Source organism: Panthera onca, chromosome B2 (assembly GCF_046562875.1).
Source record: "Panthera onca isolate mPanOnc1 chromosome B2, mPanOnc1 haplotype 2, whole genome shotgun sequence".
NCBI classification, from domain to species: Eukaryota; Metazoa; Chordata; class Mammalia; order Carnivora; family Felidae; genus Panthera; species Panthera onca.
The window spans coordinates 47,425,665-47,441,101 of record NC_138343.1 but is presented as its reverse complement, the minus strand read 5'-3'; the positions used below and the strand labels follow the sequence as shown (position 1 = coordinate 47,441,101).

Here is a 15,437-nt window from a genome sequence, read left to right as displayed (position 1 = left end):
TGGCATGTATCCCCTACATACAATGAATGATATTTTCCTTTATGCCACAGCGTCATTACTATACACAGGAAAGTAACATTAATAAACAACACATTATCTAAAATAGTCTATAATCAAAGTATACTAATTTTTAATAATGTCTTTTATATCTATAAGGCTACTGCTCTTTGAAAAATGGGAGAAAATACAAAGAGAAATATAATAGTTGTTGTCTGTAAACATTTCCCCAAACTAAGCACAGTCTTCTGAACTTCTGAAACACAAATCTAAGATTGGAAGTGAGTACTAGACTTTGGAACTGTGGAGAGAAAGCTCACGGCTGCTAGCTTCAAGGCAAAGGAAGTGATAGAGAACTTTGGTGAAGTCCTGTTGTTCTCCTTATGCCTGAACTCAGTTAAATCCACAGGGGAGGACAGAATCATGTCCTCTGGCTCTGCTTGATTTGGCTAGAGGTAACAGATAATAAATTAGATTTCTTTTCTGTCACAAGCTAGCTGGGTCCTTTAAAAGAAAATAAAAGTTATCTCTGAAGTTTTATCTCTTTTTTTATATCTATACTTTTTTTTCAGGTGGTTTTACTTCTATGAATTTGCTAGATTTATCTTGCTATTTTGTTCTGAAAGTCTGCACAACAATTTTATTGAGGTAAGAAGAAATAAAGACTCTTTTTAAAATATTTTTAATGTTTATTTAATATTGAGAAAGAGAGATAGAGTGCAAGGTGGGGAGGAGCAGAGAGAGGGAGACACAGAATCTGAAGCAGGCTCCAGGCTCTGGGCTGTCAGCACAAAGCCCGAGTCAATGATCGGACTCAAGAACCATGAGATTATGCCTGAGCTTAAGTCAGATGACCAACCGACTGAGCCATCTAGGTGTCCCATAAGAAGTAATAAAGACTTTTAATAGGGAAAGTGCAAAAATAATTTGGAATACAAATAAATAGAATTCATTTATTGATCTAAAGTTTTTGTTTCCCATTTAACCAGCTAATAGACTGTACTTTTTTTTTTTTTTTTTTTACGATTTTTATTATCCGAGATGGTGAAAAAAAATTTTTGATAGGTCCAAAAGGACTGGAAGCCATATTGCTAATGAATAGACCATTTGTTTTCTTCTGTAAGTGGTAAAGAGAATTGAGTCTATGTGGTACCAAACACAGAAAGGAAACAAACAAACAAACAACAACAACAACAAAAAACCCCAGTAGAATGAGGATAAAAAGGGTGAGAAAAAACACTCTTCACACTATTTATATTTGACATGATAAAATATTTTTAAATCTATTATAGTTTACTTAATTAACTTTATGCTGCTTAAATTTGAATGAGATATTTTTGCATTGATTTTTCTTAAAATGTAGATTCCATAGGATTTGATCAAGAGTCGCATTTCAGTTAAGAGTTCTGGTTCTTGTGTTAGACACACAAGGACTGATATCCAAATGCTGGTTTCTTTACAGGTCACTTAAACTTTGAGACTTTTATTTTCGTAATTTCTAAAAAATTCTCCATGAATTATGAGGATTAATTGAAATAATATCAAAACTTATTATTATTATTATTATTGCCTGATAGACTTTTAACACTTCTTAAAACTGTAGATAATTTGCTTCTAAATATCATTGGCTGGAACCTCAACAGGTTCAGACCTACTACATATGTGCACTCAAACACATAGGTATTTAATTTCATCATAGTCACACCTAAAAGAGAAGTACAGTTAAGAGGTGTCTTTCAGTCATTCATTTCTTTAAAAATTTTTTTTTAACATTTATTTATTTTTGAGAGACAAAGAGAGACAAAGCATGAGTGGGAGAGGGGCAGAGAGAGAGAGAGGGAGACACAGAATCTGAAGCAGACTCCAGCTCTGAGCTGTCAGCACAGAGCCCTATGCGTGGCTCAAACTCACAAGCTGTGAGATGATGACCTGACCTGAAGTTGGGCACTTAACCAACTGAGCCACCCAGGCTTCCCTCAAAGTCATTCATTTCTTAAGTGGCACAATTCAAATGTGAAATGACCTAACACAGATTCTGAAATCTTTTTTTTTTTTTCATTTTGGAAGCATAACATATCAAGATTTGTGATGTGAAATATTTTATTCCCATAAATGATTATGTTTTGAAAAACAGTATTTCAAACTCATGACCTAAGTATCCAACTTAGTAAGTTAGAAAGGATCATAGGATAAATCAAGGAAAATAAAATGAGAGAAATAATGAAGATATGAACAGAAACCAATGAAATAAATAGACAAATGCAGTGGAGAGAGGATCAAGAAAGGCAAATAATGTTTTTTTCATAAACCACATTAATAAAATGTATAAGCTCCTAATAATCCTAATCAAGAGAAAAAATATGCTTAAATATTATCCAATATTCTTTGACTCTGTGATTTTCCCATTACACTTAGCAAGAAGAGTAACATTCACTGGGAGACATTTAGCTAAGGTTGATCTTTAATCCCAACTTCTGGATTCTGTTTAGGGTGTTATAAGAAGAAATTAATGAGAAATAATAACTAATGAGGATCAGCTTCTGATTATTTAAGACTTTTTGTTCTGGGGCACCTGACTAGCTCAGTTGGTAAAGCCTGCAAGTCTTGATCTTGGGGTTGTGACTTCGAGCCCCATGGTGGGTATAGAGATTACCTAAAAATAAAATCTTAAAAAAGAAGAATTTTTGTTCTACACATGAAATTTGGGATGGGGGTGGGGATGCCAAATTCATTTATTGAAAGGAATGGTACAAGGAAATACAAGAGGATGATTTGGGAAAACTTACAAAAAAAGAAAAGTTCAGGCAAACAAGTGTGTGCTGCCTTGGCAAGATAACACAGTGGCTGTGGGCAAGGCAGCTAAGACTGAACTCTTGTTTTCACTATCTCCCTGTGTATGCCTGTCAAAGAGCTTGTCATGTCAGATTCTGCGGCCCCGTCTTGTGCAAGTCGGTTACATGGCTACCTAATTACATGATGGGTTTCACCTGTCCTTTCATCTAATAAATCTCAAGGAAGTGGGATCAGTTTTTTCACTGGCCTGTTTTCACAGTTTCATTAGCAACTAATTCACATATTTTTCCAAGGGTCATGCATACTCCATCACATTCAGCTCATTTGTTCTTTCTTCATTTTCTGAAGGTTTCTTGAAATCCTGAAGTAAGATTCAGCCATTTCACGGCTCTGGATCATTAGCCCTTTCTTAGTGTGTTCTCTTTCTTCATAATATTGGTTGAGTCACATTATTATAGTCAAAGTAGTAAGACATGGACAGGTAGTTGGGAGGCAGGTAGAACTCTAGGTTAATCTAACAGTTGACGGTGGCCTACATATTCTGCTGTTAGTCGTGCTGTTCATTCATTGTTTTTTTTGTGTGTGCGCCAAATATGGAAAATGTGGACTGGATCAGAAATACCTCCGAGAAAACACAGCAAAAAATTAGAGCCTAGTACTGGACTTAATGAATAAGATTTTTTTGTGCCATGATATTAATAATTCTGCTTAGGAGGTATACATAAGTGGGTTAGGATGACTTTTTTTTTTAATTTTTTTTTTAACGTTTATTTGTTTTTGAGACAGAGAGAGACACAGCATGAATGGGGGAGGGTCAGAGAGAGGGAGACACAGAATCCGAAACAGGCTCCAGGCTCTGAGCTGTCAGTACAGAGCCCGACGCGGAGCTCGAACTCACGGACTGCAAGATCATGACCTGAGCCGAAGTTGGCCACCCAACCGACTGAGCCACCCAGGAGCCCCATGGATGACTTTTGAAATGTCAGCAAATCTCCAGTCTTATTATCATATACATTTAAAATCGGTATACATAAAATGAACTGTGACAATTCACTTACTGTGTCCATCTCTGCAATAAAAAATCTCTGTGGTAAATTCTAGCTCTAAGGTACTAGGTGTCATAATATTAAGAATTTTGAATATTTTGATTTTAGAATGAGAAATGTCTTTGAAGCGTGTGTAAAATATTGATGGGATCACTAAGGTATCACTTTTACCTTGATGTTTTAGTAAGTTAAATCCACTACTAGTGGAATGATAATACCCTTTAGAGTCTTCCCTAAAAAGGAGCATTTTAAGATTAGTACAGATAGATGATATTTTTTATGAAAATAAAATAGACTTTTCCTCACTATAAGCTGTTAGCATATCATGTGACTCTGTTCGACAAAGAATGCAAATGGTCTCAAAACGGATAAGCCTTAGTAGTCAGATCTACTTGCTTGGGAATGCCTATAAATGAAAAGGTTGTTTCTTTATTTCATCAATACCTCTCTTTCTCTCTCTTTCTCTGTGTGTTTTATTCTATGTAACAACTATAGTCATTCATTTCCACAATAAATGTGGAGAGTCACGATAGAGGAGAGAAAGGAAAAACTGAAAATACAGCAATGAAAATAATGTATGGCTTGTAGTTAACCAATACATGATGGTTAGCTTGACATTAATGACATTATTTTTCTTTTTTTTACAGTATCTTAATGGCTACATTTTTTTTCTTGTAGCGTTTTGGAGGTAGGAAATTACCTAGGAAAAATTTTATGATGTATTTCTGACTAGACAGATGCCTTTAAATTTTCTTTGTAAGCAAATTTCCTAGCAGGCATTTTCACGGTCTTTCTTCCTGTTCTGAGGTTTATATGGTTGTGTATGAGGGGAATTCCATATGAAGGTAAAATGTCTATGTGACATAGGAGTGATTTAAATAAAATACTATGATGGGTGAAGAGGCCAAAAGATACAAAGTTCCAATTATAAAATAAATGTCCTGAGAATGTAATGTACAACACTATGATTATAATTAATAATACTGTATTACATATTTGTCAAGTGCTGAGAGAGTAGATCTTAAAAGTTGTCATCACAAGGAAAAATTTTTGTTAACTATGCATGGTAACTAGACTTACTTTAGTGATCATTTCACAATATACATAGATATCAAATAATTATGCTGTATACCTTAAACTAGTATCATATTATGTGTCATTATACCTTCACAACAACAACAAGAGGGTAAGAGGCAGAAGGACATCTGGATCCACTATAACTATCCTGAGAAGACAAGGTGGGGAGTCTTCCATGAAAGGGGATAATATATATTAAAGATGGTTTATATTATGAGGACGTTATTGGAAAGGCTTTCCAACCCTTACAGTACTCCCATGGAAGGAAGAAGGAGGAATGTTTGCTTTAGTTCAGCAAGAGTGAATCTCTGAATGGGTCGCCTGGGTGGCTCAGTCGGTTAAGCGACCAACTCTTGATTTCATCTCAGGTTATGATCTCACAGTTCATGAGATCAAGCCCTGCTTCAGACTCCATGCTGACAGCAAGGAGCCTGCTTGGGATTCTCTCTTTCTCTCTCTCTTTCTACCACTCCCCCTCTCCCATTCTCTCTCTCTCTCTCTCAATAAATAAAAACTCCAAAAAGAAAAAAAAAAGGGTGAGTATCTGAACCAAATGTAGTTTGACATGCTGGGACTAATGTCACGTGGATGTGACCCTACATGCAAATTAAGAATGGCTGGATGAAGGCATATTCCCTGTGGACACTGATACCGTCTACTGTACTAACTTGCTGTGGGCTGAATGTCTGTGTCCCCCCAAAATCCACATGTTGAAACCTAATCCCCAATGCGATGGTATTTGGAGGTAGGGTCTTTGGGTGGTGATTAGGTCAAACAAGGGAACCACTTATGATGGGAAATGTGCCCTTATAAAAGGGGCCCAGCAGAGGTCCCTCTGTGCTTCTGCCATGTGAGCATACAGCCAGATGACAGCCATCTATGACATTGGAGGCAAACCCTTTCCACACACCAAGTCTGCCAGCATCTTGATATTGTACTTCCCAACCTCCAGAACTGTGAGAAATAAATTTTTGTTGCTTATAAACAATAAACAAACACATACTATTGCTGTCAAAGGAGGGAATAATCACTTTTTTTAATAATCACTTTTTAAAAAGTATTCAAGGAAGACATCAGCTGAAAATAATCACTTTTTAAAAAGTATTCAAGGAAGACAATCTACTATGCGAAAGGCAGATGCAGCATAGACAACATAAAAACAAATGGGTGTGGCTGTGCTCCAAAAACACTTTATTTATGAAAACAGTCAATAGGCAAATTTGGCCTGAAAGCCATTTCCTGACCCCTGATCTAAATCCTCATGGCTCAGGATACTTCACATGCCATGGCTGGATTACAAATTTCACCTATTCCTATTTTCTAGTTGCCAGAACTAGAAAAAAAAAAAAAAAAACTGTAGCAATATGGCTATGGATGTGAGTTGCAAAAGGCTTAATGATCAGGGTAAAATTATCTTTAATGAACAGGAAAATATTTCTTACCACACTGGATCTGACATTTTCTATGCTATTATGTAAGTATATTATAACAAACAATGGCTGACAGAATGAAACAAAGAGGTGTATGAAGTTAGAACAGGATCATTCCTAGCATCATTCAAAGGTGAGAACATCTGCTCTTGTATCTTTGTAATGAATAAAGTCATAAAATTTAATATTAAAGCTTGAGCAATGCCGAAAGAACTGTTTGTCAGAAGGGACATGGTGAATTTTCATTGCAGTCCTCCTTCGATGATGTCATACACGCAAAGGGTTGATGCTATGGTAGTGTAGTTCCAAGAACCAATTTCATCTGCCATGGAGTTAGTGGCTATAAGAAGATCATGGTGAACCCCAGGCAGGCCAAAAATTTGGAGGAAGTATTACTTAAAAACAGTCTTTCAGTAGACCTACCCTCTCATGGTCTCTTCAGAAACCTTTGAAGTTAATAAATGAAAGATTCTAGATTCAAGTGATTTCAGATCCTTTACATTGCAAAAGCAGATGCCCCCATTACTGATCCAGAACAAATGCAAGGAAATTGAAGAGTATGGAATGTGCAGAACGCTTGTGGTATTGCCTTGCTCCATTGTAATTGTGAATAGATATGTGCAGCAACAATCTATTGAAAAAGCCATTATCATCAAGGGCTCAAACTCATAAGGAACAAGGGTGAGATCACATCTCCAGAAAAGCCACAAAACCTGCTTATGTGATAGCTAAGTGTGAAGGGTATCAGAACAGACAGTAGAGGAGGGAATGAATAAGCACCAGTTGAGACCCAGAGATCAATAATAGTATAAATCCATAAATATCTTCTATGTTTGCCTTTAAGAGGAAGGATCCAAAGGGATCATGGAGGAGGTGCTCCTCAAACCTAGGTAGAGAAATAAGTTTACATGACATAAATAGCCATGAAATGTGACTGTGATTTATCAAGGGCCCCAGCTGCTAGGCTTTGAGATAAACCTCTGCATTTGTGCTGAGGAAATACTCTTCAGAGGCTGCTCCCAGCCAATGATTGGTTGTAGCAAGGTTACTAGAGTAGGCACTTTCCTAAGAGACACAAATTCCTCAGATTGCTGATTCTGTGGGCGTAGTCCTCTATGGTTTTGCCACTCCTTTTGTAGTTTGCACTGGAGCCTAAGGATGCATCCAACCAATTTTTTTTTTTTTTATCTACGTCACTCAGGATCAGCCTTGCATCCCAGTCTAATGATCTAACCTTTCCTGACTCCCTTCTTTTCCTCGTACTGGTATTTCGTCTACTAAAATCTTAGCACATTTAATTCTGTAGAGGCACATATTTCTTGCACACATGGACTAGCTCTCCACTAGTTTAGGTAAATACTTTAAAAGTTTTATCCTCTTGTCATATGCTGTATTGTAAAATATTTAAGAAATATTTATAATACATATTATCACATACATACAAATGAGAAGCATGTATAAACAGCAATAATTTCTGACAAGCCACACTTCATTGTGTCCTCATAACAGTAAATGCAAATTAATCACATATATTAATGTATCTTACTCAGAGTGGCTATGGCAATACTTAGCATTTCAGTGCAAAGGCTTTGTGGAACTGAAAAAACTAAGCCAAACTACCTACTTTTGGATCAAAATGTATAATCACATAATCACATATGATCCAAATCCAACCAAGAAAAATACATAAACATGAGTTTATTATCCTAATACACAATAAGAAAAGTATTGTCACAACACATGAAAATTATAACCAATATTTCAACATAAACTTAAAACATTTTAAGAAGGTGATTAAAATTTTAATTTAAAAAGAATAAATAAACATATCAATCCATTTTTCTTGAATTAGCACTCTGAGTTGTTCCTAGCCTTTTGTTAATTTTCACAGTTCTGAAAAAGTTAACTCTGACAGTTTTCGGGAGCTTTTTCATTGCTTTTCCTGAGGGGCAGGTTCTCAGAGGTTCTCATCCCACCACTTCAGTTGATGTCATCCTCCACATTAATATTTAAACTCTGGTTTTTCTTCTTAGATGCCATCAGTTTATAGCAAATTCCATCTTGGCAAATGGTAGTACTCCATAACCATTTGTTGACTAAATGTTGCATGGTGATACATTGAAGTGGTCTTTCTGCTATCAGCTGAGGCTGAATTTTCAGGGTTTTTCTTTTTTTTTTTTTTTTTTTCCTTTTCCAAAAAGAAAGCATAGCTAAGTCAAGTTCCTTACATTTGATTTGTACTTTATCATTTCAAATATTTTTGGGTAAAGGATAACGAATGTCAGGCAAGTAAGTTAATCTCTTTTGATTTCACCTTTGTCACCTGTAACACAAGAGGATTTGATTATCCCTAAGCAGTCCCCACATTCTTTACTCATCTGTGACATAGATCCTATGACCCTGGGATTCATTTTTCTGATGTTTAATAGAATGAATGAATCTGGTTTCCCTGAGTAACACGTGGCCCCTTCCAGCAGTCTTAGCGTTCCGTGATCTTGTTAGAAATGCAATTGTTAGGCTCCATTCTAGACCTACTAAATCAGAAATGCTGGAGGTGGGGCCTAGCAATTTGTTTTTAACAAGCCCTCTAGGGGATTGTGATGTAGCTAATGTTTAAGAACCATTGTCCTAGAAAATCCCTTGACTCTGGTAGGAGAGGATCAATTAGTGTTCTGTGTTTACAGCATCAGATTCTGGGTATTGTGTAAAACTTCCAGCTTTTCCTCCTGTATATGAAATAATAGATGAGGGCAATATGCAGATTGGATCAGAATATACTTCTAGTTCCATCACAGAATTAAAGACTTTAGACATTAGAATTGTAAAATCAAATGATTTATTATAAAACATTCATAAATCATACTTTAAAACCCGTTATATAGAGTATTTCCCATACTTAGTGAATCCAGAATTTCTTGATCATGTCACATTTAAAAAATTACACATTATATATATAAGTGATGAATCACTAAATTCTACATCTGAAACCAATTTTACCATATATGTTAACTAACTAGAATTTAAATAAAAACTCAAAATAAAAAAATAATTACACATTATATGAATAAAAATAAATCATTTAATCTCCCTGGTTCTCATCTGCAAACAAAAGTGATTTCAACGGAAGCTTATAGCTATAAAATCCTATAGTTTTGACATTCAGTAATTTAATACTAAAAATATTAGAATATTTATCATCATATATAACATATAATAGAGGAATGTATTACTATAACATTTCCACTCTGATGTTTTTAGCAATCCAAACACATTTCCTTTACAAGTCTCTTAAAGTTATGTTTTCATGAGAGTCTGTTTAAGGTAACACAAGCAGGTTTTTCTTTTATGAGAAAAATTTAGTAATAATTCTTGTGACCATGTTCTTTGAACATGGCACAATTCAACCAAGCATACAAATGTTCTTGCTATTGATAAGCCTCAGTAGTTAAAACCACTTCCCTGGAGAATCTATAAATAAAAGCATTCTCTGTTTTGTTATTTGGAAACACTTGACTTGAAAAAGATCTGTTGACATATTTTTTTTTTCCTAAGAAACTCCACCATGAAGATTCATCTCTTTTTCTTTATTCTGCTCTTTTGGGTCACAATTTTACCAGGTAACATGTAAATATTTATGGGCTTATTTATGCTAATTAATTTGCAGAATCATAAGTTGTTGCTTATTAAAAATATGGTAACAACATAGGGTTTAAAAATTTTTATCCTAAATGCAATGTGGTACTCTGGACTGAACCTGAGAATAGGAAAAAAAAAAGACAATCGTGGGGAAATTAGTAATATGTGAATAAAATTTGCAGTTTAGTTGATAGTATTATACCAATGCTCATTTCTTAGCTTTGATAATGTAGCATGATTGAGTGAGATGTTTACCATAATGGGAATTTCACCTCTATTATCCTTGCAACTCTTCTGTAAATCTAAATTGATTTCAAAATAAAAAGTTTTAAAAGATTAAATCAATACCTTAGTCTTATCAGCTTCATTCTGAAACAATTTGTTACTGAAACAATTCTTACTGGAAAAATTGTTCATTAGCATAATCAACTGGTATGGGATAGATGATTCAGTGCTAGACAAAGATCGATTTACCTTTTCCTTCTTTTTAGTCTATGCCAGTATACTACTTCCGATTATCAGAAGCCTTTCTTACTATTCTGTTCTTGTCATACAGGCAAATCATGTCTGTTGTTAGCTTTTCTCTATATATTTCTGGTCGCTGCCTTCTGTCTTTGAGTGCTACAGATCACATGAATGTTGAATGTAATACAAATACACAAGCTATATTTTTCATGAGATTTTTTTTCCACTCTCAAAGGCTACTTCCTCACATCAGGTATGTAACAAGATTCTCTCCTCCTGAGTTAATGTGTAAGTATGAATTTTACAGAAATAGAATAATACATTTTGGGAAAGAAGAGATCATTGAGTCTCAAACTTTCTATTTAAAGACCTTAAGACGTAGCTCAAGTCTACCTAACTGGCATTAAAATTAGGCTCAAAGTCACTCACTCTTAGGAAAAATATCCCTTTCTTGGTACCTGGCTGATTTCTTAAGGCCCAACAGAAATCATAACAGAGGCCTAAGAGAATAAATTAACTTATTCTTTCATTGTGAATACTGTAAAGTCTATCATGACAATCTAAAAATGTATATACTTAATAAACTGATACATTATCATTTAGAGGTTGCAAGTAGATAAAATTCTAAATAGGGGCCAACCATCAATGAAGTAACAAAGAAATACGGTTAATTGTTCATTTAACTAAGAGAATAACTTCCTTTCTTTCCATTCAAAACTTATTAGAAAATGATCTCTGGATCTTCTTTGCCAGCACTAGAAAGGGTGAAAAAGAAATTCTATGCAGATTCATATAGCTTTTAACATGTGATAAATCTTTTTCTTCTTTTAATTTCAAAATAGCTAGCATGATTAGACTGCGATGTCAAGCATTTTTATGTCTTAGGAACTTATTTTTTCTTCCTAACAGCTGTATCAGGTGCTCCTACCAATAATTGAAGTCATTTGTGCATTTATCAACAAACTGAAAAGTCATGTGTCCTGTAGACTTAAAGATTCAAAACCAGTTGGGGAGGGGCGCCTGGGTGGCTCAGTTAGTTGTCTTCATCTCCTTATTTTGGCTCAGGTCATGATCTCATGGTCTTGAGCTCAAGCCCCACATCCAGCTCTGTGCTGGGCATGGAGCCTGCTTAAGATTGTCTCTTCCTCTCCCCCTGTCCCTCCCCTACTTGTGTGTACGCACACGTGCACGTGCACATTCTCATTCTCTCTCTCTCCCTCTCTCTCTCTTTCTCAAAGAAAAAAAAAAGAAAAAAAAAACACCAGTTGGGGATACAGTGGGGAAACAGTAGCATAGATTACACCATCAGTGCATCTCTGTTATTAACTTTTTGCATATTTTTCTTATATTTTCAAAGTAAAGTCATTGACCTTGTTAATCACACATGTACCAAACTTTTAGAAAACTACCCTTACCAGCAACAACAACAAAAAAATTCAAAGTAAAAGAAATATGTCAGGATACATATTTTTCCGTACAAATTTAAGGAAGTATGATAGAAAATCTAGACATGTAGAAAATAATAAAACAATAACAATGCTGTCTTTCAACTTATAGCTCACCAACATGTGGGGGTTGAATTAAACTACACGAACTGAATTGTCATATGTGTGACTCTTTTAGAGTTCTTCAGTTGTTCTTATATCTCACCTGCAAAGTGTAAAAATCCTTACTCAAAATTGAGACAGAAAATTTTCATTCTTTTCTCACTCTGACTGTTATAGATGAAGAGATGTCCAGATAAAAGCTATTGTCTATGCAGGGAAATGTCTGTTGAAGTCATTTAGCTTTCCTCTTCATTTATAGAGGTTATAAATGCACCAAATGTCTAGAAATAAAGTATTGTTTCACTCCCAGGTATTGTTTGACTTTACCTGACAAACTGAAAAAAAAATATGTTATTGCCAATAATCCCTTTTCTTTAAATCTGACATATACTTTGAATGGGATAGTATAGCTTTGTGCGGCAAGAATTGTCATGCTTCCCCTCCCCGCATTTCCAAGGAAGTTAATGGTAGCCTAAAGGATAAAACAGCAGGTGAGTGAAAATAACAAGAAATATGGGTTGAAAAATGTTTAGGAAATGCCTTGTCCATTTCTAGCTTATATATTAAATAAAACTTTATATACTATTTAATGAAACTCCCTAGCATGTTAACATGTTAATAGATGCAGTATGAATGATACATACAAAATGCTTTGTGAGAGTCCTGAAAAAAGAGCTTACTTTCCTGAAAGTGATCCACAGACATATCAGAGAGAAGACAGTATGCAAACAATGTATCTGAGGGTGGAGACAGTTATGTTTGGCTTATCACAGCATCACAAGACAGTAATTTTAATCACTGAAAACAGCGTTTTCAATTAGAGGCAACTTTGCCCCCAAGGAGACATTAGGCAATGTCTGGAGATGTTTTCGGTTGTCACAACAGGTATTATTGGCATGTAGTGGGCAGAGGCCAAGGATGCTGCTAAACATTCTTCAGTGAACAGTATAGCATCCCACAGCAAAGAATTGTCCAACTCAAAAGGTCAATAGTGTTTAGGGGGAGAAAGCCTGCACTAGGGATTGGCTTAGCGTTTAACAAGGGGTGTACCTAATAGTTGAATGAGTGACTGGAGGCTTGCAAAGGTGAATGTCAGTGACCCAAACACACAGGCCTGGGGAATACTTATATTTTGAGCTGAAAATGACAAGAAAGGAGACAATATTTTTAGAAAGGTGAAATAAGACAAAGAATGAATAAGAGAAGGGGTGAGGTCAGTTTAAGGTGGAATATTGATCAACACCATCAAGTGTGACAGCCCTCTTGTCGAATACAATTCAGGTTTCTGTCACTGGCAAATCATACATGGGTTTGATAATAGTAACTTCTCAGAAACTATAGAATAAATAATGACATTTAGAAGTTAGCATTCAATCTGTGCAATGTAACTATTCTGCTGTAAAGTGTGTCATATTCTGCATTGCATCAGTTATAGTGAGAAGAGAGCTAATTTTAATAGAATAGCTAGGTTTTATATCAGCTCTGTATACCAACAATATAGAATATGTAGCTCTGAGTCCATATATTCACTGAGAAGTATCACTACTTACCAACAACTGTTGGAAATGCAGACAGCATGTCTAGGTAGAAAGGCCTGGCCTTTAAGGGGACTGATTGGAACACTAGACCTAATTATGTTTGCAACTAGTGGCAAAGTTTGTTTTCATACCACGAGTTTACAAAAATATTTGAATCTGGCCTTCAGTCAGCCATCTGCAATATTCAGAATTCTCCCACACCAGTTCCCTTTAATCTCACCACATGAGTAAAATGACGTGTCTACGAAAAATGCACCAAAACATACGGTTTATGAAAACAAATGGGCCAGCACATATAGTGAAATATAAACTTAAAATATATTTGGCTTGGAAAGAATCTTACAACCTATCAGACCAATATCTCCCAATTCCCCAAGTACCCCAACTATTTTAAATATAAACTTTAAGTGAAAATCAATTTCTAAATGATACGATAAAACATGTAGTTCAGAGCACTGGTAATATTAAAAATCATGTCATGGCTAACAATGGCCTTACCTCTAGTCATTCCCATTTGTTAAATCAGTGCTGTCATCAGACACGTGTCTAAGTTAAATAATTTCTTTGGGGATGTAAATCCCAAGAGACCCGGGGGAATTGTAAGAATTCAGACGAATTGCTTACGATTACCTGTCTCTCAAGATTTTAGAAAAGTAAAATAAATCTACAATAGAAGTCGCTTGCAGAACTCAAAAAACAGAACGTTGTGTCGAAATAATATTTTTGAAAGCAGAAAAGGGGGGAATTCAAAGGCAGTTGGATAACTGTAGAGCCCAAACCTGAGAGAAGATAAATAATGAGCACTTCTTGGGCTGTTGATTTGGGGAACTATCCTTGAGTTACTTACTGTCCAGTCACTTGTAAGGAAGCAAGCTGGCACACCTAACTTAGGTCCAAGGCACTTTCTAATTTTCAGGATTTACTTGCATCAAGGGACAGTACATGAGCTTAAATTTTCTTCAGTAAGATTTTCCCTGTCATAAATTAGAAGGGGGACATTTTCTTTTGACCTACACAATAATCTTCTACTTCTTGGACCTTCTCCTTTTAAAATATGGGTGTGTCATAGCTAAATTACTAATTTCAGTCATTCTTTCCTTCTTACAGCCAGAAAGAAATATCCCCAGTATGGTAGCTTGGATTTGAGGAGAGAGTGCAGAAAGGGTAATGGCCGATGTAAACTTGAGTGCCAGGAAAATGAAATTAGGATTGCTTACTGCATGCGACCTGCAACCCATTGCTGCTTGCAGAAGTAAAGCTGACAGAAGACAAGAAAGAGATACATGCTCCAAGAAGAGAGGACCAGTGTTACTAAGTCTTCCCAGAGTATACTTCAAGGCTTGTGTATCTCAAAGAATTAAATAAAATTTAACATTGAGCCACTCCCAAGTGGTTCTATGTCACACGTGTACCTGGTGCATTTACACCGCATTTTCTCTTGATCTCTTGGTACCAGAAGTAAGCAGAATTTATTTTATGGGAATCCCCCAAGAACTATCAAAAATTCTAAGTGCTTTGTGTGGGTTGACATAAGTAATGTTGTGAGAAACCCTAGGTCAGAGAAATGGGAGAAACATATTCCTGAAATGGAAGCCTCCAATGGAAATGTGCTGCATTTTCATCATTAAACACTGCTCTATAGATTATCCCATGAACGGATACAAATCCACAGGGCTTGTGAGACTAGGAATTGAGAATGCAGATCCTGCTCATGAGAGAAAGAGCTGAAGTAAGAGAAGGATCAGTATAAGAACAGAAAAGCAGAGGAAATCATAATCAGCTCCAGTTTCTGTCCTTCTTACGTATTTAGTGGAGAAAAATGTGTATCAGGAAATAAGAGAGGGAGTAAAAATGGAAGGGAAGAATTCCTTGAAGGAGAAGAGCCTATATGTAATTAAGTATTTTGAC

General features: G+C 35.6%; 1 protein-coding gene across 1 annotated transcript; it reads left to right on the top strand.

Moving 5' to 3' along the window:
* The first annotated feature begins 9,905 nt into the window (after nucleotides 1-9,905).
* On the top strand, nucleotides 9,906-14,785 carry LOC132666433 (beta-defensin 110). The gene is made up of 2 exons (XM_060614513.1): nucleotides 9,906-9,960; nucleotides 14,637-14,785. Exons 1-2 carry the CDS (start codon nucleotides 9,906-9,908, stop codon nucleotides 14,783-14,785), a joined length of 204 nt encoding a protein of 67 aa, XP_060470496.1.
* Nucleotides 14,786-15,437: the final 652 nt, after the last annotated feature.